General features: G+C 45.6%; 1 protein-coding gene across 2 annotated transcripts in view; it reads right to left on the bottom strand.

The window, feature by feature from the left end:
* The window catches only part of TBC1D22A (TBC1 domain family member 22A), a 318,127-nt gene that overhangs the window by 228,940 nt on the left and 65,524 nt on the right, over positions 1-23,663 (bottom strand). For both annotated transcript variants that reach the window (XM_040637731.1, XM_040637730.1), the window contains exon 5: positions 1,289-1,359. In XM_040637731.1, the coding sequence (XP_040493665.1) occupies positions 1,289-1,359 (71 nt within the window). The remainder of the gene's footprint in view (positions 1-1,288; positions 1,360-23,663) is intronic.

Genomic DNA, 23,663 nt, shown 5'->3' with positions numbered 1-23,663 from the left:
CTTGCATTCCCACCATTCCTGGTCACAGAATCTACCCACCTACACCTTCCCTCCCATTCAAACCAACAAAGTGGAATGTCTGTCTCCTCCCCCTTCTGCTCTCTTGCCCACTGAATCCCAGTTCTCACGCTTGCCCTGCCAGCCAGGGGGCATCACACACAGGGTAGCTCAGCTACGATGCACACAGACCGAGAACCAAAGGAAAAGAACAGGACAAAATCATTCGCGAAGGCTTTCCACCCAGAGGCAGCACAACCTTAATAAATATAAAATTGCACTATAAGGTCTTAACCATATTATCGTCAAAACTTCCTACAGTTCTGTCTAAAAAGCTTGTAATCTATTGTAGAGGACGTTTGGAAAAGTAAATACAAATGCTCAAAATAACAGACACCAAACAGAAACATAGCAATTGTACCAGGTCTAACTTTAATTGCAAGAGAATACTTAATCAATAAATATTCACTGTTGAGAGCGGCATCTGCATTTAGGATTACGAGGTACGAAGCTGCAAATTTATTAAGACTCGTTAGCAAGAAAGAGTCTTTTAAATACTGAAAGTCAGACCCAATTTAAAGTAAACACTTAGAGTTCCCTACTGATTTAACTCCAAAAATAATTTATAACGGGAAAGAGAGGAAAGCTGTCTATAAACTACTCCAAAGTTTTCAGCAGGGCCAAGCTCACTTCGGGTACTAAGCCGAGTGAAGTACCAGAGAGTGGGGGGTCGCACCCGCCCACCTGGCCTTCTCCAGCAGTCGCCACAGCTCGGCAGTTTAGAACCAGGGCAGAGGAACCAGAACCAGCCTCCATCACAGAAATACAGATACTTTTAGCATCACTTTCTCCCCAAACATCAAAACTAAAGTACGTTTAAAAAAAAAAAAAAAGGCAAACATATTTTGCTGTGATGAATTCCTAAGAACTGAAACAGTCTTCTCTCACGGATCCTTTCTCCATCACAGGTTTGAAAATATTACAAAGATTTTTAGAATAATAAAATCAGAGAAAAAGAATACAGCTGTCATAAATAATTACTTATCCTCATTTTCTGCCAGCCTTGTCAAACCAAGCTTGAAATGAAGCAAAGGATGGAAAATGTCACCTTAGCTCAGGCAAAGGCCCGGATCACTGCCGCAAAGACAGGGCGCCTGCCTGGGCACGGCTGACGGGCCACACCTGGGGCCGGGCCACGCTCACGAGCAGGCCCACGGAGCTGCCCGGGCCACGGCTGACGGGCCACACTTGGGGCCGGGCCGCGCTCACGAGCAGGCCCAAAGAGACTTACTGAGAGCAGCTTCCAGGTAATGGGACGAACCGGCTTAGGGATTCCGGACCAGCTCAACTTCCGTAGTTCCTCTGTTGACAACAAAGAGACAAAGAAAACAGGGTTTACAAACAGGACGTGAACTCCCCACAGGGCTTCGACATACTTCATCAGTGTTTCTGGGGGGAGGGGGCCCCAAAAATGAAACCAGAGTGAACCTCAAAACAATACAACCACTGCTGCCTGCACAAATACCCACGGGTGGGGAGGTCCCAGAGGGGCAGGGCTGGCCAGGGACAGAGCGGCCCGGAGCCACCAGGTGTGGAGCCCCCCAAGGGCAGGAGAGGGCACAGCAGGGGCTAGGGGTGGGGGTGAGATCGGCCCCCGAATTCCGCGGACCTTCTGTGTCTCCCCAGTGTCTCAGACACGTGCCCTGAACAGCTAGCTTCAATTTGCAGGTATATCAACACTCAGTCAGTCCCACTGAAACTGAAGTAATTATTTCTTCCCTTTAAGTTAGGAATCCACCATTAGGCTCTTCTCCTAACAGCGAGGAGCTCATGATTAATACTAAGAATAAAAGAAACGATTAAAGAGACTTTGGTAATATAACCAACAAAATGCAAAGTCCTGACATCTAATCTTTTTCCAATTACTACAGTCTAAGTAAAATAAGTACAGAATAATTGGGTGACGGTACCAGCAATAACTCGCACTTTACAGCAGAATCTCAGAAAATATCGAATCTTCCCCCACACCCTGAGGATATTATGACAAGTAGGAACCTAATATCTGAACACCAATAACGCTATGTTTACCGTCATGTTCCCAGGGCCTCTCCTCCTGCACAAGGCTGGTTTTCTGATTATGGCTCAGATGAAGAAAGCTGAGAGAAATCTCCGTTGTTAGTGTTCTCCGAACCTGTCTCCCCACGAAGACACTCACAGACTCGGTGCCTTGAATGCACGTCCCAGACGGAGCTCTGAGCCCGTGCCGGCCTCAGCACCAACCAGCTGCATTCACGGGGACTTCCTGCCCCTCGTGGCAGCCCGAGTCCATCAGGGCCGTCCCCACTGTGTCAATGAGAAGCAGGCTCAGAGAGGCTAGGTGACACGTTCACGTGGCACAGGGACTAAGTGACCTCCACATCCCAGAATCTTTCCACTCTATTAACTCCCATTACTAAGAAGGGCTTCCTGTAACACAGACAAATCTCACTCATAAATATGGACAAAAGGTCCAAATAAAATCCTCGCAGATCAAAACACAACCAGATATTCAAAGACTGGTACACACGACTTACTCCAGGAATAAAAGAATGGCTCCACATCAGGATACCTCATCGTTTTATCAAGGTGTTCACTGGGTTCATGGGAAAGTCACAGGACCATTCTGTTGGATGTCCAGCCGTGGACCTTCACCCGGGGCAGAAGCCCAGCCGTACAAAGTGACAACCCGCCACCCCCCTGCAGTCCTGGTAATGAGGGGAGTCAGCCCGGGGGAAGCGGAAGCCACCACTCCGAAGCTGGAACTGACTGGCTGTTGCAGAGCTAAGCCCCGTCCTCACCCGGGAGGGACTCAGCAGTGAGCCTGGGACCCTATCTGAGCCCCGGAGAAGAGAGCAAATTATCTGGGGGCTGCTGAGGAGAAAGCCCCTCCCTGCTCTTCAGAAATCTTCTGGGGACAACAACCTCTTGCTTCCTCTGCAGGTTGTTAGGGTCGGAGGTGCGGCCGGGGCTGCTGCATCCAACCAGCATTCAACCAGCCTGAGAGGAAGCCGACAAAGAGAGGCTGCAGTGAGGGCAGATGCAAGAACGTTCAAAAATCAACGGCTCTTCCCCGCCGGCAACAAAATAAATAGAAAATAGTATAGACATAAGCTTAACAAAAAATGGACACTACCATGGAAGCAAACTGTGAGGGTTTTACTTAAAGACATGAAGACACAGAGGAACACCAAGCTCACTGGCACTAAGGAGCACCTGCTCTGGCCCGGCGCTAGGCCGGCAGAGGGCACCACGCGAGGGAACAGCACACGCGGCTCTGTGCTCAGAGAACTCAGAGCAAATGCAGAATGACAACTGGACTCCGAAGAAGAGGTAAGGATGAGAAATGCAACTGTGGGAGGACATTTTGCCTAGCTGGTAATGTTTCCTTGAGGAAATGACAACTGAGAAAAGACTCACGAGGAGGAGAAATCACTGAGGGAAGAGGGGCTGGAAGGGGAGTATTCTCAAGTCCACGGAACACCTAACATAAAATCCTGGCCACAGTGTGAAGAAGGGATCAGAGGGGCCAGTGGTCACAAGGAGACACTTGATGGGCTGCTTCTGAAGCCCAGCGTAGAGGTGACAGTGGCTTGGATAGTGGCAGCAAAAACAAGAGCTGTGACCAAACACGGACCACTGGATCTAGCCTCAACACTATGATGCTGTCAACTGCTACTTAAAAATTCTTCAATGGGGTGCCTGGGTGGCTCAGTCGTTAAGCGTCTGCCTTCGGCTCAGGGCGTGATCCCAGCGTTCTGAGATTGAGCCCCACATCAGGCTCCTCTGCTGGGAGCCTGCTTCTTCTTCTCCCACTCCCCCTGCTTGTGTTCCCTCTCTCGCTGGCTGTCTCTCTCTGTCANNNNAATAAATAATATCTTTTAAAAATATAAATAAATAAATAAATAAATAAATAAATAAATAAATAAATAAATAAATCTATCTTCGAGTTCAGTGCAAAGCCAATAAAAAAGCCCAGTGGGTTACACTGTGTGTATTCTGAAGCCTCATAAGCTGACACTAAGCTCATCTGAAAGAGCAAATGCACAAGAAGAGCCAATAAAATTTCCAAAAAGAAGAGCGTGAGAGGACTTGCACTTCCAGATAAGCAAATGTGTACGAGAGCGACGGTCCTTAAGACCCTGGGGCTCGAGGAGCAAGACTAAGGCAAGGAGACGGACGTAACAGATGAACGTAACATCCCACCAACCTGCACTCCGTCATGATTACCACAGCATTTCAAATCAACGGGCCATCAGCCAATGGTGTCCAAACAATACGGCATCCATTTTCAGGAAAGGAAATCAGACCACGTATCTTACCACCAAACCGTATTTCCAAATGACTAAAGACCCAAAGACCTAAATGGAGTGTGTGGATATATGTGTGCAGGAAAGATAAAAAATACTACAAGAAAATACAGAGGAATATTTTGCTATTTTCAGATGAGAGAAAGGCCTTCTGGGCAAGTCACAAATCTCAGAACTATAAATAAGGTTAACAAACTAACTATAAAAAAGTCTGAAATGACTATGGTGAAAGCCACCATAATGTTAAAAAAAAAAAAATGACAGACTTGGGGTGCCTGGGTGGCTTAGTCAATTAAATGTCTGCCTTCAGCTCTGGTCATGATCTCAGGGTCCTGGGATCAAGCCCTCTGTCGGGCTCCCTGCTCAGCGAAGAGCCTGCTTCTCCCTCTCCCTCTCCTTCTGCCCCCGCCTTGTGCGCTCGCCCTCTCTCTCTCTCCCCCAAATAAAAAATCTTTAAAAAATGACAGACTTGAAAAATACATGCAACATACAATACAAAAAGGTTAGTTAATATCACTAATATATAAAGAACACATACAAAAGAATGATCAATCTATACAAAAATGGAAAATTCACGGAAGAGGAACTAGAAATGGTTAATAAATGTACAAAAACAGGCATCTACTCTCAATGGTGATTAAAGAACTACATCATTAGAACAAGAAATCTGTCATAAATTAGGTAAAATTTTAAATGAGTAATACCCAGTACTGATGAGACTTTAGGTGAATAGCCACTCTCTTAAAGTCTGGTCAGAGTGCATATGAACAGAACTTTTTCTTGGTCAAATTATTTCCTTCTTTTTTTTTTTTTAAAGTAGGGTCCACACCCAGCATGGAGCCCAACACAGGGCTCAAACTCATGACCCTGAAATTAGGACCTAAGCTGAAACCAAGAGTCGGATGTTTAACTGACTGAGCCGCCCATGTGCCCCTTTGTTAGTCAAATTGTAAAGGTATACAACGTTTGAGAGGTAACTTCATTTGAAGAAATCTGTTCCACAGGGACAACTGCAAGAGGTTACTCACAGGGTGTTCATTTGAGTCTGGTCATTAGAAAACCTAGAATCCATCAGAGTGTCCATTAATAGGGAGATGATTAAAACACCATGACCTCCACACACTGGACTATAACACCACCATGGAAAAGAATGGATGCCTTTCTGGTAAATATGGAATAAGCCTGTGAAGACGAACAAGAGAAAGCAGAGTGCACATGCACTGAGTTTTTTTTTTTTTTTTTTTTTAAGATTTATGAGAGAGGGATAGAGTGCACGGGGAGCAGAGCAGAGGGAGAGGGACAAGCAGACTCCATGCTGAGCACTAAGCCCAACACACGGCTCCATCTCAGGACCCTGAGATTATGACCTGAGCGGAAATCAAGAGTCGAACGCTCAGCCAACTGAGGCATCCAGGCGCCCCGCGCTGAGTGTTTCTGTACATGTACACTGGGACCTGGAAGCATGCCAGCCTTGGGGGAGAGATTCAGAGAATGATCCGAGGGCAGTGGAAGAAGTACTTTTCATCATGTACCCTCTGTGTCCCTACAGAACTCAAAGCTCCAGGGATGTCCCAACTTTACCTCCAACTTTTCAAAATCCACCCAACTTTCAGGCCCAGCTCAACCTCTGCCAGATCTATGAAGCCTTCCTGACAACCCCGGGCCTCACCCAATTTCCTCTTCTGCGAGCGCCAGGAAGACTTGGGGCCAGCCCACCTAAAAGCCCCCCGTCAGTGCCATGTCTGAGCATCGATCTCATGTCCCAGAAGTGGTTCATGAGTTCCTGCAGGTCAGATGCCATGATTCTGTTGCTTCTGGGTCCTGAGGCAGGGCCTTGCAATAGCGTGGCAGTAAGTGCTGGAGAGAAGGACATCCAATTCTTTCCTCTACCCCTTTAGATGTGGTTTTCTTGGGGGGGGGTCATATTTTTTAACTGACATATAATTTATAGGCAATAAAAGAATGTAGCCCTCCCAAACAAGATGTAGAACATTTCTATCACCCTTTTCTGCAATTCTTTGCCCCCATTCCAAGTTAACTCTTTTCTGGTATCTATCACCATAGATTATTCCTGATCTTAAAATGCATAAAAATAATACATACACTGAAAATCATACGTTATCTCAAAATTAACGTAACCAGAGACATAAAGGATCTATATTCTAGAAACTACAAATCACTCTTGAAAGACATTGAAGAAGACACAAAAAGATGGAAAAATATTCCATGCTCATGGATCGAAGAATTAACATTGTTAAAATGTCTATGCTACCCAGAGCAATCTACACTTTCAATGCCATCCCAATCAAAATACCAATGACATTTTTCAAAGAACTGGAACAAACAGCTCTTAAATGTGTGGAACCAGAAAAGGCCCCGAATCGCCAAGGAATTGTTGAAAAGGAAAAACAAAGCTGGGGGCATCACGTTGCCAGATTTCAAGCTGTACTACACAGGTGTGATCAGAAAGACAGCATGGCACTGGCACAAAAACAGACACACAAGACCAATGGAACAGAATAGAGAACCCAGAAATGGACCCTCGGCTCTTTGGGCAACTAATCTTTGACAAAGTAGGAAAAAACATCCAGTGGAAAAAAGACAAGTCTCCTCAGTAAATGGTGCTGGGAAAATTGTTCAGCTACATGCAAAAGAATGAAACTTGACCACTCTCTCACACCATACACAGAGATAAACTCCAAATGGATGAAAGATCTCGATGTGAGACAGGAATCCATCAAAATCCTAGAGGAGAACATACGCTGCAACCTCTCTGGCATCGGCCACAGCAACTTTTTTCATGACACATCTCCAAAGGCAAGAGAAACAAAAGAAAAAACGAACTTGTGGGACTTCATCAAGATAAAAAGCTTCTGCACAGCCAAGGAAACAGTCAAAAAAACTAACAGGCAGCCCACGGAAGGGGAGAAGATATTTACAAATGACACTACAGATGAAAGATTAGTATCCAAGATCTACAAAGAAATTCTCAAACTCAATACATGAGAAACAAATAATCAAATCAAAAAATGGGCAGAAGATATGAACAGACACTTTTCCAATGAAGACATACAAATGGCTAACAGACACATGAAAAAATGTTCAAAATCATTAGCCATCAGGGAAATTCAAATCAAAACCACATTGAGATACCACCTTATGCCAGTTAGACTGGCAAAAATTGACAAGGCAGGAAGCAAATGTTGGAGAGGATGTGGAGAAAGGGGATCCCTCTTACACTGTTGGTGGGAATGCAAGTTGGTACAGCCACTTTGGAAAACAGTGTGGAGGTCCCTTAAAAAGTAAAAAATTGAGCTACCCTATGATCCAGCCATTGCACTACTGGGTATTTACCCCAAAGATACAGACGTAGTGAAGAGAAGGGCCATATGCACCCCAATGTTCATAGCAGCACTGTCCACAATAGCTAAATCATGGAAGGAGCCGAGATGCCCTTCAACAGATGACTGGATTAAGAAGATGTGGTCCATATATACAATGGAATATTACTCAGCTATCAAAAAGAATGATTTCTCAACATTTGCTGCAACATGGATGGCTCTGGAGGAGATAATGCTAAGTGAAATAAGTCAAGCAGAGAAAGACAATTATCATATGGTTTCACTCATTTATGGAACAGAAGAAGTAGGAAGATCGGTAGGAGAAGAAAGGGAAGAAGAAAGGGGAGGTAAACATTAAGGGGAATGAAGCATGAGAGACTATGGACTCTGGGAAACAAACTGAGGGCTTCAGAGGGGAGGGAGGTGGGGGAATCGGATAGGCTGGTGGTGGGTATTAAGGAGGGCACGTATTGCATAGTGCACTGGGTGTTATACGCAAGTAATGAATCATGGAACTTTACATCAAAAACTAGGGATGTACTGTATGGGGACTAACATAATAAAAAATTATTATCAAAAAAATAAATAATACATACAGAATGCACTTGCTTGTATTCTGCTTCTTTTATTCATAATATGTCAGCGTCATAATGTTGCAGGTACCAACAGTTTGTTCTTTACAAGCAGAAATACTAATCTACACTATGAAATATCACAATTTGCTTACATATTCATAGACAGCTTTCATTACTATGATGAAGCAGCTATGACCACTCTTATGGTCTTGTGCTTTGTGGGTCTATGTTTTCATTTCTACGAGGCAAACATGAAGGAGTAGAACTGCTGGGTCATATGACATATACATATTTACCTTTATAAAAAACCGCCACATGGTCCTACAAAATGGTTGTACCATTTTACACTTCCCACCAGTAATGTATAAAAGCTTCAACTGCTCCACATCCTGGTCAAAATTCAGTGCTGTCAGTCTTTAATTTTAGCCATTCTAGTAAGTGTTAAAGGCATCTCATTATAATTTTAATTACCAATTCTGTGATGAGTAATGATGTTGAGTGTTAAACAGATTTTCATGTGCTTTCTGGCCATTTCTATATCTTCTATGATGCTTATCTTGAAACCTTTAACCCATCTTTTTATTAAGCTGTTCATAATCTTATCTGTTTCTAATAATACATTTTTCTTCTGATTCTAGATACTTCCCTGTCTCACTGTACGCCTGTTTGTTTGTTTTTTATTGAATGCCAGATGTGCCAGTTATCAATTTATTGCCTCTGTGATTACGGAACTGGGTCTTATAAATACTTCTCCTTGGCCGGCTGGCATGATATCATCCTTTTCAGTACAGAATGAAGGAGGGGCGCTAAAGGAGAAAAGGGTTTTCTCCCCCAAGTTCTCATATGCCTCATTCACCAGGCTCCAGCCCACAACTCCTGCAGCTAGCGTGGGTGCTGGGTCTTCTTCAGCACCTCGCCTCCCTGGAGCATACTTTCTCCTGCATTAGGCCCCTGCAGAGTGTTCAGGTCCTGAGCACACGGGGTTTCCCCCACAGTCAGCTGATAGAGAGCAACTTTCCAGCACCCAGTTCCTGGGAACTGGGCACATGAGGGCCAGCAAGTGAGGGCCAGCAACAGCCAGCAGCCACACCTCTGTGAGCTCTGGGGATGATTCAACTTACAGCTTCCTGGAGATGCTCTCCCCTGCCTCACCGACTGTCACCCTGCTCAGACACTGGCCAGCACTCCACCAAGGACTTGATGGGACCCCTCCGTAGGTATGTGGTCTCTACCTCTGCGGAACAAACACTCTGCTCTCCAGCACTGTGCTCCATACGGTCTGCCTCAGTTTCTGCTCCCTCCCTGTGCTGCAGCCCGAAAACTGCTGCCAAGCATAAATGGAAGTACGAAACGTACAGTTCAACCTGTGTATTTCCCTTCTCCCAGGGATCACAGTTCTGCACTGTCTGTAACACAACGCCTGAAAACAGTTGTTTCACATATGCGGTCCAAGTTTCTATTTATTCACAAAGGAAGAGTAATTCCTTTGGTAACTAATCCTTCATAGCTGAAGCAAAAGTCAACTAACATATTTTTAAAGGATTTTTTGTATATTCATCAGGGATATTGGTCTCTAGCTTCTTTTCCTCACAATGTCTTTGTAAGGTTTTCATATTAGGTACCTTAATAAAATGAGCTGAGAAGGGTTTTCACCTTCTCTCTTTTCTGAGACAGCTTTTGGAAAATTGGTATTATTTCTTCTTCAAATGTTTGATAGAATTTGCTAGGAAAATCATCTGACCTTGATACTCCCCTTATGTGAAGGCTTTTTTTTAAGATTTATTTATTTATCTGAGAGAGTGAGGATGAGCAGGGGGAAGGGCAGAGCGAGAGGGAAAGAAATCCTCAAGCAGACTCCGCACTGGGTGAGAAGCCCAATGTGGGGCTTGATCTCAGGACCCTGAGATCATGACCTGAGCTGAAATCAAGATTCAGATGCTTAATCGACTGAGGCACCCAGGGGCCCCTGAAGGTTTTTTTATTACAGTTTTTTTTTTTTTAGAGGGCACCTAGGTTAGGTGTCAGATTCGTGATTGCGCCTCCGGTCATGATCTCGGGGTTCTGAGACCAAGCCCCACATCTGGCTCCGCACTCAGTGGGGAGTCTGCTTGAGATTCTCTTCCTCTGCCCTTCCCCTACTCTCACGCACATGCATGCACTCACGCTCTCTCTCTCCAAAAATAAATTAGTAAATCTTAAAAAAAATTTTTTTAATTGACATAGGGATATTAAGGTTTTCCCTTTATTCTGGTATCAGTTTTATTAGGTCATGTGTCTCAAGGAATATGTCCATTTCGTGTCAGTTCAATTTACTGACATAAAGTTGCAAATAATGTGCCCTTATCATCTTCTTATTATCTGTAGGGTCTGTAGTGATGTTTCCTCTTTCACTTCTGACACTGCAATTTGTGTCTTCTCTTCTTTCCATCGATCAAATCTAACTAGAAGTTTTTATTGATCTTTGTAAAAAACTAACTTCAGATTTTGTTGATTCTTCCTATTTATCCATTTTCCGATTTATTGATTTCTACCTTGTTTTATTTCCCTTCTTTTACTTGGTTTTATTTAATTTCCTCCTCATTCCTAGCTTCTTAAAGTGGAAGCTTTGATCATTGATTTGAAGCTTTTATTCCTTTCTATGATAGGCATTTAAACACATCAACTTCCCTCCAAGCAACGTTTCACCAGCAGCACACAGATTTTCATATGTGTTGTCATTATCATTCAATTCAACATAGATTCTCACTTTCCATGTGATTTCTTTGATCCATGAGTTATTTTGAAGTATGCTGACAAATATCCAAATATTTGACAATTTCCTGGGTATCTTATCGCTACACTGATTTCTAAATTAAAGCATTTGGTCAGATGAACATGGTATTGTTTCAATCCTTCAATATTTATTATGACTCATTTTGGCAGACATATGGTCTATCTGGTGAATGTGCCACATGTCCTTGAAAAGAATGTGCTTTCTTTGGTTGGTCTACGTCCACATGTGGTGCATAAATCAACTAGATCCAGTTGGTTGACAGTGGTATCTTTCACATCTTTACTGATTCATATATTCCACATCTTTGCTGATGTTTTAATTTACCTATTCTATCAATTACTCAAGGAGGGGTGCTAAAAATTCTGCTTGTGATAGTGAATTTGTCTCTTCCTCTCTTCATTTCTGTCAATTTTTGCTTCATGTATTATAAAGCTGTATTATTGGGGCGCCTGGGTGGCACAGTGGTTAAGCGTCTGCCTTCGGCTCAGGGCATGATCCTGGCGATCCGGGATCGAGCCCCACATCAGGCTCCTCTGCTATGAGCCTGCTTCTTCCTCTCCCACTCCCCCTGCTTGTGTTCCCTCTCTCGCTGGCTGTCTCTATCTCTGTCGAATAAATAAATAAAATCTTTAAAAAAAAAAAAATAAAGCTGTATTATTAAGTACACATACATTTAGGAAAGATATATCTACTTAATGAGTTAAACCTTTTATCATTATGAAACATCCCTCCTTGTCGCTAATAAAACTCTCTTTCTGGATTTTTTTCTTATATTATTATAAGCAAATTAGTTTTCTTATGATTAGTACTTGCATGGCACATCTTTTTCCACCCTTTTATTTCAACTGCCCGAGTCTTCCTGTTTAAAGCTTGTGTTTGGCTTTCCTTTTAGGTTTCTGTCCCTGTATTTCTTGGAATCAGATTGTAAAAATCACTAGAAATGTAAGAAAAACTTTAATAAGCAGAAAGCAAATAAGAAATAAAAAGCATGTCTTCCTTCCACAACAGTGAATTTGTTTTCTGAAAATTAAAACTTTGTAATGTTTTGATGACAACACTAATATCATAATTTCATGTTCATCTCTTCCATAAGGCTTTACTTCTCAATAAAATTCCCACTTGGAAAATTGCCATAGCAGAGCCCTCCCGCCCCCCAAGGAACAGAAGAAGCAGAGTGGTGGCAGAGAAGTACAGAAGAACAAACACTGGTTGTGAACTCAATGGACCTGGGTTCAGGGGCCATCAAGAACCTGTGTGGCCTCAGACAGGCCCCTAAATCTCCTGAGCTCCAATTTCTTCCTCTGAAACATGGAACAAATTAAAAATACCAGCCTCGCTTAGGTCACAGAATTTTCCCCAGGAACAGAGACAATACATGGGAGAGCATTTGTAAGCGGTGACACACTCTACAAATGCAAGAAGATGACTCTGCCATGCTTACTGATGTAATTATTCAGCACACTATGTGAACCCAAACCATGAAGCAATTGGGACTCATTCGTCCTAATTGGATGTAAAATATCACATTTGAGACTGAACCAGAAATCTGTCACAAAATGGTGTATGCAAAGAACTCATAATTATAAGCACCTTTTTCAGAAAAGCCGGGAATAACAGAAAAATCAACCCATAATTTAAGCTATTTTTTTCCTAACACTCAGCTCTTTTTAACTGGGTTTAATTCTGATTTTTAAAGATCTTTTATAGCAATAAAATCTGGGAGAAACACTGAATAAAAATAAGAAATGCATGTACATTGCAATCACTTAAGCTTAAATGCGAATCTAATCTAAAAGCTGAGCACTCACCAGCAAAAGGGTCTGCAAAGCAAGCACATTTCTTCTTCCTGAAAGCCACAGTCCAGGAGAGCACCATAAATCAGCCCACTTGACCAACGTTTATCGAGCACCCACTTTGTGTAAGAGGCCTCTGGGGCCAAAGCCACGTAAACACTGGCCCTACTCGGAGTCCGTCATACATTTATTTACCCAGTGAACATCGACCAATGCTTACCACCGACCAGGAGCTAAACTAGCCTTGGAGGGTACCATCAGACCCGGTTCCAGGGGCTCGAGGGCAAGTAGAGAGGAAGAAACCAACAACGCCAGCATGAAGGGGTGCGACCTGATAAAGCTGCGCAGGGGACACGGGATACCGGAGGACAGGTGGCCTCTCCGAAGGAGGGAGACATCGGCAAAGATTTCCAGTGAGCTGCGGCTTGAGAGGCACCTTGAAGCCAACTGAAGACCTAGTATATTCATCTCTGCCCGCACCCTAGACCTCACCAACATGACGGTAAAGGAGTAAGGTTATAAACAAGGACAAGGGCACGAAAGAGGAGACAGAGCAGACAAGAAGCGGCAACAAACTCAGAAAGACGGAACATTCAGAAAGGTGGAGAGCAGGCGAGGGTGGGAGCTTACCAGAATGGGGAAAGTTAAGTCTACCGCTGGTAGAGGGGAGAACAAGGAGAATCGGGGACGGGGGGGGAGGGGAGCCAACCATGGCCCAGAATCCCCAGAAAGAGCTGGGGGGCCTGCTTCCCAGGCAGAGGAGGCGGTTAGAGCCCCCACCCAGGCAGGAATCCTGGCCTCACCCCGCAGATTAACAACTTTGGGATAAAAGAGAAAGTTCACCACGGGTCCTCATGGCTCAGTCGTGAACCTGAGTCATGGTCAGAACAGTGAGCGCCAACATCCCAGAAATGGCGACATTAACTACCCTGAGAGGGAGGGAAGGAGAAGAGGCTCGCCCCTGACACCTCCAGAGTAGAAAGACTCAACTGTACAAACCTGCAGAATTTGCACAGCATTTAGAAAGCACCCTTCTGGTACTTTCTTTTATCAATAGGTACAATGCACCCGCAATCCTGAGAGTTCTGAAAACGACAGGGAGAGGGGCCCCCTGGGGTCTCCCACCATTTCCTTTGCTCACAGACCTCAGACCCTGCAAGCTACTGGCAAGAAAACACACGGCCACGTTGCCCGCACTCTGGACTCTGGCTACGCCGCTATACTGCAAACCCCCAAATAAATGCTTTAAAAGGACTGAAAGACTAAAACAGAGATGCTCTTTATTCTAGAAACTGCACCATGTGTAACAGTCACGTCCATTTAAATAAGGTAAAACACATTTCTAAAAATGAAGCGTATTACTTGCTTTCAAATATCCCTTCACACAACAGAGCTGCTTGGGCTGGCAAGGCCTCCCCCGAAGGAGCCACAAGCTTACGTCCAGCTTCCCTGTCAGTACCATGCTCCGCACCCCCGTTTACTGCCACACAAAACACTCCTGCAATTTACCAAACAGGCAACAATGCATCTCCCGGTCACCGGTGCTGCAGCACATTCCCTTGGCAAAACAGGACTCCTCCCTCCCGTGCCGTCAGAACAAATTTCCAGGAAGTATTTTATTCACTAGAAGACCCTGGCCATGTCAAAACCGGAAAGGAACACGGTACAGTATTGTGCATATTTACATCAAAAAGGATTCTGGTAATCACACTTATTTTCTTGTCATTTGTTTATGGTTTGCTTGGTCTTGCTAGTTTTAACACAGCCGTGTGTGTGTAACAAGTAGAATTGTTTTCTTCATTTCTTTCTCTTTCTCTTGTCTTTATAATTTACCTCAGTGAACACACCCACTTTATTTGCAGTGGGGAAAACAAATCCTACAAAGGCAGAAGTCACTCTGTCAGCAGTGCTAGGAAAATAGCTTTCCCCTCCTCTATGGTCCATGTCCTGCTTCTCCTTGGCCCTCCCATCTGCAAAGTTCAAGGCTACCTGCCCAGCCAGGCTGGCCCTTGAAGGCAGACCCACTCAACAACTCAGCACGTCCTCACCATCAACTGCTCTCCTGCAAGAGAGATTTCTCTTCCCGCAAATCAGCAGGGGAAGCATCTGGGATGGCTCGAGGCATTCCTACAAGGATGCCAACAATATGCTTGGCCATGACTGCTTGACGGCAAACGTGTACCATGGAACTCGGGCCCAGCGAGGCTAAACCAGGGATGCACACGGCTGCAGTCAAGCTGGGGTGCAGTGGGGGGCAGCTGCCTCAGGAACAGCCTGCTAGCCTACAGCCAGCTTCCCTGCAGTCCCCTACCCCCAGCCTGATCCTCATGGCAACCAGCGAGAAGAAATAGATATTCAATGTTAAGAGTCTTGGATATTAGTAAAAAGACATAATCCAATTAAAAACAGGCCAAAATATTTAACAGATATTTCTTCAAAGGATATATACTAATAACCAATAAGCATATGAAAAGGTGCTCCACATTTGACAAAATACAGCATCCTTTCTTGATAAAAACCCTCAACAAAGTAGGTGTAGAGGGAACACACCTTAACATCATAAAGGCCATATACAAAAGACCCACAGCTGATATGATCCCCAACAGGGAAAAACTGAGAGGCCTTCCCCTGTGGTCAGGAACAGGACAGGATGTCCACTCTCACCATTACTGTGCAACATAGTACGGGCAGTCCTGGCCTCAGCAATCAGACAACACAAAGACGTAAAAGGCATCCAAACTGACAAGGAAGAAGTCAAACTTTCACTATTCACAGATGACATGATACTCTATGCAGAAAACCCGAAAGCCTCCACCAAAAAATAATTAGAATGGATACATGAATTCAGCAAAGTTGCAGGATATAAAATCAACACACAAGAATCTGTTGCATTTCTATACACCAGCAATGAGGCAGCAGAAAGAGAAATCAAGGAATCGATCCCATTTACAGCCGCACCAAAACCCATAAGATACCAAGGAATAAACCTAACCAAAGAGGTAAATGATCTGTACTCTGAAAACTATAGGGCACTTAACAAAAGAAATCAAAGAGGACACAAGGAAATGAAAAAAAAAAATTCCATGTTCATGGACTAGGAGAACAAATATCGTTAAAATGTCTATATTACCCAGAGCAATCTACACATTTAATGCAATCTTTATCAAAATACCACCAACATTTTTCACAGAGCTGGAACAAAAACAATCCCAAAATTTATACGGAGCCACAAAAGACCCCAAATAGCAAAAGCAATCCTGAAAAAGAAAATCAAAGCTGGAGGCAACATGATTCCAAACTTCAAGCTACATTACAAAGCTACAGTCATCAAGACAGAATGGTACTGGCACAAAAACAGACACATAGATCAACTGAACAGAATAGGGAACCTAGAAATGGACCTATTAGATGTCAACTAATCTTTGACAAAGCAGGAAAGAATATCCAATGGAAAAAAAGACAGTCTCTTCAATAAATGGAGTTGGGAAAACTGGACAACCACATGCAGAAGAATAAAACAGAACCACTTTCTTAAACCATGCACAAAAATAAATTCAAAATGGATGAAAGACCTAAATGTGAGATAGGAAACCATCAAAATCCTAGAGGAGAATACAGGTATCAACCTCTCTTACCTCGGCCGTAACAACTTCTAAGTAGACACCTCACCAGAGGTAAGAGAAACAAAAGCAAAAATCAACTACTGGGACTTCATCAAGATAAAAAGCTCTGCACAGCAAAGGAAACAATCAACAAACTAAAAGGCAGACTATGGAATGGGAGAAGCTATTCGCAAACAACGCATCTGATAAAGGGTTAGTATCCAAAATCTATAAAGAGTTTATCAAACTCAACACCCCCAAAAAGTAATCCAGTTTAGAAATGGGAAGAAGACATGAAGAGACATTTTTCCAAAGAAGACATCCAGATGGCCAATGGACACATGACAAGATGCTCAACATCACTCAGCATCAGGGAAACACAAATCAAAACTACAATGAGATACCACCTCACACCTGTCAGAATGGCTAAAATCAACAACACAAGAAACAAGAGATGTTGGCGAGGATGTGGAGAAAGGGGAAGCCTCATGCACTGTTGGTGGGAATGCAAAGTGGTGCAGCCCCTATAGAGAACAGTATGGAGGTTCCTTGGAAAGTTAAAAATAGAGCTACCCTACAAGCCAACAATTGCACTACTAGGTATTTACCCAAAGGACATAAAAATACTGATTCAAAGGGCACCTGCACACCAATGTTTACAGCAGCATTATCAACAACAGTCAAACTATGTAAAGAGCCCAATGTCCACTGACAGAGGAATGGATAAAGAAGATGTACACACACACACACACACACACACACACACACAATGAAATATTACTCAGCCATCAAAAAGAATGACATTTCGCCATTTACAATGGGGATGGAGCTAGAATGCATTATGCTAAGCAAAAAAGTCAGAGAAAGACAATTATCATATGATCTCACTCCTATGCAGAATTTAAGAAATAAAACAGATGAACATAGGGGACAGAAAAAAGTTGAAAAGAAGGAAGCAAAGCATCAGACGCTTAACTACAGAGAACAAACTGAGGGTTGATGGAAGGTGGTGGGGGATGGGCTAGATGGGTGATGGGCATTAAGGAGGGCACTTGTGATGAGCACTGGGTGTTGTATGTAAGTGATGAATCACTGAATTCTACACCTGAAACCAATACTACACTGTATATTAACTAACTAGAATTTTTTTAAAATTTGACAAGGAAAGAAAGAAAGAGAGAGAAAGAAAGAAAAGGTGCTCAAAATCATTAGCCATCAGTGAAATCAAAACCGTGATAAGATGCCACACCACACCCACTCAGATGGCTGTAATAAACCATGTGGGAAAACTGGAACTCCTCCAATGTGAACAAAGAGTCACCACAGGACCCGGCAGTCCCACTCCAGGTGCATCCCCAAGAGGAATGAGAACACGTCCATACAGAACCATGTACAGGAATATTCATGGTAGCAGCACTTGTAACAGCCAAACGTGAAAATATTCCTAACACCCATCAAGTGATGAACGGATGAATAAAATGTGGCCTGTCCATGCAATGGAATATTATTCTACAAAAAAAAAAAAAAAAAAAAACCCTGAAGGACACCTGCTACAACATGGATAAACTTTGAGAACATCATACAAAGTAAAAGAAGCCATTCTCAAAAGGCCACACATTACATGATTCCACTTATAGATCTTCCTCGACTTACGATGGATGGGGCTGTGTCCCAATGAACCCGTCGTCACTTGAAAATATAAGTTGAAAATGCATTGAATACACCTAACTTACCAAGCATCCCCGCGTAGCCCCGCCGCCCTTAAACGTGCTCACATGCTCCTGCTAGCCCACGGTGGGGCCAAATCCGCTGACACAAAGCCCAGCCCACAGTAAAGGGTTGAACAGCTCATGTCACCTACTGAACACTGTACGGAAAGGGACAAAGAGCATGGGTGCCGGCGAATCGCTGCTGACCCTCGTGATGGCGAGGCCGACCGGGAGCTGCAGCCACTGTCCCGCATCACAGGAGAGTAGAGTACCACGGATCACCAGCCGGGAATCACTAGCCCGGGAAAAGACCCAAACTCAAAATTTCAAGTACAATGTCTACTGAACATGCATTGCTTTCACACTGTCGTAAAGTCAAACCGTCGTAAGTCGGGGACCATCTGTGTAGGAAATGTCCAGAACAGGCAAGTCCACAGAGAGAGAAAGTAGACTAGCAGCCATCTAGGGCCGGAAGATGAGAAGATGACCGCTAACAGGCACGGGGTCCCTTTCTGAGTTCTCCAATGTACTGTCGTGACAGTCACCCAACTCGACAAACATACTACTAGCCACTGAGTCTTACACTTAAATGGTGAATTGTATGGCATGTGAATTACATCTCAACAGAGATGTATTAAAAGAGCCTTTGATAAGGAATTTTTTAAAGGCTATTTAGAACCCCAACTGCCTTCTAAGGAAGGTGGATCTGGGAAAGGAGGCTCTGTCGTAGGGAGTCTAATGATGGACTTCGGCGTGCAGATGTTCGATCAGAACTGGGGAAGGAGAGACCTGAATCTGGAAGGGGGCCCACACCCCTTGGATGGCAGGATGGTGGAAGAGCAGTGACAGCCTTCCCAGAGACTCCCAACTTCATGCCACCTACCAAAACCCGGGCAAAGGCGCCAGCAAATGTGTTACTTCTGGTTTTGTTCATAACTGGCGAGGGCCTGTAGACTGACCTAAGGCAAACCATGCCCGCTCGGAGGATGCCACGGCCTAGCGATGCCCACAGAGCCCTGAGTGTGCGGGACCCGGGCAGCCGCAGCAAGTTGGGAAATGCATCAGCCCTCACCAAGTAAGCATGGCTGAAGGCAGTTCTACGACTAGCTACCGGGGAGAGATGCCGCCAGGCACATCCCAGCCTCGCTGCAAATGCTCACATCCTCTCAGCTGGTAATTTCATTTCTGGGAATCTGTCCCAAAGAAATCATCCAAAATGCAAATAAATATTTATGCATCAAGACGGTCACTGCAGCACTATTTCTAAAATTTAAAAAATACGATCTAAATGTCTAACGGTAGAGATCTGATGAAATGAGAGTTATATCCATTGGTCACTAACAGGAAATCAAGAAATACACCCAAGACGTTTACGGGGCAACTGGTGTCTTGAGGTCAACGACAAGGAGAAGCGAAGAGCAACTCCTGCACACATCCTGCAGCCAGCCTCACCCACCCCCTGCCCCGTCTCCCCACCCCCACCCCAACCCCGGACAGGGAGCTCATCCAGTCATCCGCTCTCACTCTGCAAGGCCTCACAAGGCCCGTTCCCCCCTCAATACCATTGATCCCACAACCAGTGTCGCGTGGCATTTCATTAAAGGGAAGGCTACTGCTGTTTCATGTTAAAAATCTAAATCCTTTCAAGCAAATTAGAAGCTGGAGGTTTGCTTCTCTGCTTTCCAGTGAACCCACTGAAGACAGATCCTCAGCCTCCGTGAATTCCTGCACTAAAACGTATACATGCGACGGAGTCAGCTCCAACCCCTTCTGGGTCAGCAGAGCCGGCCAACAGCAGCACCTGGCAGCAGGTCAGTCCATCTCTGAACAGCAGCACCCGGCAGCAGGTCAGTCCACCTCTGAACAGGCATGGTCCATAACAAGACCGGGGTCGTTCTGATGCCGCAATGCCTTCATGTCAACGGGGCAAGCACACAGAGGCCCCTGAGAGAGCTTCTGGCCACAAGAACACATTTGGTTAGAACTCTGAGGTTACCATGACCTCTTCCGGTGCACGGTCCCTCCCGCACTTGCTCGCTGAGGCTGGGCACCCCTCCCTCTGGAGAAGCCCCCTAGACCAAACACCCTCAGGGAAAGAGCCGTGTCGCCGCCAGCTCTGCCCAGGGAACCCCTCTCCCCACTCTCTCTCTGTGGCTCCGAGGGCCAGCGAGCACACTCCTAAAGGTCCCACATGACTGAGGAAGCCACCAGACAGGAAGCCGGACACAGCCCACAGAAAGGCTGAAGACAGTCTTGTCAGTGATAAGCTCAATTAATTTTAGATAAGTATGCAATGTAATTACAAAGGCAAAGCAACATAATCCCATAGTCCCCTGCATATAATTTCACATGTAAATGCACAGAAGGAAGGCTCAGATGGCAACGAGAGAACGACCCAGGGACAGTCAAGTACTGACCGCACAGCCTGCCTACGGGCCCGCAAGGCACAGTCAGGCTTGCTACATCATGCCGGGGCCTGGGCCTGGTACCACGAGGGTGCTTTCACCTAGAACACAGTCTAACCTTGGTGTCTATCAGCAAGCCACTGCTAATCCATGAAAGCGATTCCAGGGATCCCACCCTGGCTCCTGCCCCCCTGCCACTTCTACCACACCAGAGCCATCGCCCACTTCCTCCTCCACGCACACACTTCCATCCCTGCCAGCACGAGTTGCATCTGGTTCCAAGGCTGTCAACACCCTGACCTCGGGCTCCCCAGGGACAGGAGCCCTATCTTACACATCCCTGTACTCCTAACTTCTTCCATTACAACTGCACAGACAAGGTACTAAAAAGGTGACTAACAATACAAAAACCTGTCCCTGCCAAGTGAGATGGACAAGAAATAAGGGCTCTAGGTAAGTTCAAGGAGCCGCTGCTATGGGCATGTCACAATTCACACATTCGAACACAGGTGCAAACAGGGAGCAGAGAGGAAAGAAATACTCTTCAATATGCAGAGAGAGGCTGGCCATACAATATACTGTTTAAAGTCGACACTTAAGGATATAATTAATTAGTAATAATAATCAAGTCTTAATAATTACACCAAGACCACAAGGATAAGCCAGCACTTTCGACATCTCAGGCCTGTGATCAACCCGTGAAAGGGCGCAGACTCCAGTCCTCTGGGTAGCACAGGACGAGGAGGCTTCCTGGAGTACGGAGGCCAAAGAAAACGGGAGGAAAGACACAGTCCAAGAGGAGAATGCAATCTACTGCTAAGTGTTATTTAACTTATACTGCTATCTGTCGGACCATAAGAGAACTTCGTGTTTTACTATACATTGTAATAGTTCCTATTCCCAAGTATTAGGCAGAGATTAATAATCAATAGTCCAGGATCGGTATGCTCCTATGTCTGGACGGAGCAAAAGGATGAACAAGTCATTAGGAGGCCAGTTACGAAGGGCACTAAATACAAGGAGTCTGACCTCCATCCCAGAAACAGCAGAGAGCTTGTCCAGTCAAGGGAGAGCCACGTTTCAATGTGAATCAGCTCCTGCCAGTACACGGAATGTGTCACAGGGAAAGAGGGAGACAAGCAGCAAAGATAATAAAGGTCTGAACAAGGGCAGGCCCATCAAAGACAGAGTGGAAAGACAGAAAGAACAAACGCACGGATATTTTGGAAGAATGAGAACAGATAGGCTTCCCTGTAACTAGATATGGAGACACAGAAACGGAAAGGTTTGACGATGACTCCCAAATTTTACCCTGGGTAAAAGAGATGGGTGACAGCTCTGAGTTAAACCAGAAGTGGGTGGGGAGGGCTAGCTAGTTTAGAGGGGGAGGAGAGCAACAGGAGCGGCTCGAGAGACGTGATATTCAGTGGCAGGTGCTGGCTCTACTGAGCAGGGCCGAGCCCAGCACGCATCTCCATGGGATAGCTTCTCAGCCCCGTTTTACAAGTGAAAGGACGAGGCTCAGCTGCGAGACTCTAAACCAAAGCCCACGATCTTTCTACTACACTTCACACGTTGCAAAGTCCAGGATATGGCAAGGAGCATTCCAGAAGACGGCAGACTGCGGACTACAGCTCAGGAGTGTGCAGGACCCCGAATCAAGGGAGAGTAATACAGGACACAGGCGGACACGTGCACACTGGCAAACACACAGGGCTGGAGGCGCAGAAGCAGAATGGAGTCACCAGGGAACCTTCAGAGATGGTGGGGCTCACAGAAATCCAGGGACGAAAACCTTTCAAGAGGCGCTCACGGGTGCAATATGTTCCAGGTCAGAACAAAGCCTGTGAAAGGCCTCCGTTGGGCAGAAGAAGAGTAGTGGCTGCCTTAAGAGCTGCCCTGTCCAGCACGGCCCTGGCCACTCCGCGCAGAGCGCTCCGCTCCATTCAGCGCTGCGCCCCGGGGCCTCTGGAGCAAAGTGCAGGCCACCGTCAGCACTCAACACGCACATGCTGAACCACGGCCTCTGCAGGCTCCGCGTCTCCAGCTACAGAACAAGAAACTGAACCAACGAACTTCTCGGCTCCCATTCAGCTTTCAGCCACTGCTGGGCAAAGGTCACATTGTCGGTGACCTCCAAAAGATGAGTTTCAGCAAAGTGGGGAGTAAAATCTAGGTTTCAGGAAAAGGGCACTTAGAGAACACTTCTCTCTATCTCAAACCATCCCTGGAAGCAGCTGCAAGTGAAACCCCAAAACCCCCAGATGAGGGGTGGCATACTGACGTTCTCGCCAGCCAGAGGGAAAGTCCCAGCAGAGGTCAAAGCCAGCCACGCGGGTACAGATACCAGGCTGGGGCATGACGACCGCCGATGGAACTGAACTGACGTCTTTCAATGTTCAGACTATCTCTTGCTCACACATCCACGGGGAGGCGTCTCAGCCGCCGTCAGCCGGGCCGAGCTGCCACCTCACACTGCATTCACCTCGTCTGGTGGGCTCGGGGCGCGTGATCCAAACTCCACAGACCAGGGGCTTATACGCAATAGTGGTTTCTTTTTTTTTTTTTTTTTTTTAAGATTTTATTTCTTTGACAGAGAGAGCCAGTGAGAGAGGGAACACAAGCAGGGGGAGTGGGAGAGGAAAAAGCAGGCTCCCAGCAGAGGAGCCTGATGCGGGGCTCGATCCCAAGACTCTGGGATCACGCCCTGAGCCAAAGGCAGATGCTCAATGACTGAGCCACCCAGGCGCCCTGCAACAGTGGTTTCTAAACACCATGTACTCCCCACAGTGCTGGAGGCTGGGAGCCCAGTATTAGGAGGCTCGCCCTGGTTCATGGATTGTGCCTTCTTGCCGAGCCCCCACATGGCAGACGGGCCAAGGAAGCTCTCCCGGGCCTTTTTCATTAGAGTATTGATCCCATTCATGTGGGTTCCACCCCCACGACTAATCACCTGTCAGACCCCTTCCCCCACCCCCCACCCCCCCACCAACACCATCACCCTGGGAATTAAGTTTCAACAGAAGAATTTGGGCGGACACAACATTCGGCCTACAGCACACCTTTACCATCCCTGCACCCCATAAGCAGTCTGGAAGGTGACCAGGGGCGGGGGGGGGGGG

The sequence above is a fragment of the Ursus maritimus genome, unplaced genomic scaffold (genome assembly GCF_017311325.1).
Source record: "Ursus maritimus isolate PB19 unplaced genomic scaffold, ASM1731132v1 scaffold_21, whole genome shotgun sequence".
Taxonomy (NCBI): Eukaryota; Metazoa; Chordata; class Mammalia; order Carnivora; family Ursidae; genus Ursus; species Ursus maritimus.
Note: the sequence above shows the minus strand (reverse complement) of the source record. Positions and strands in the feature narration are given on the sequence as shown.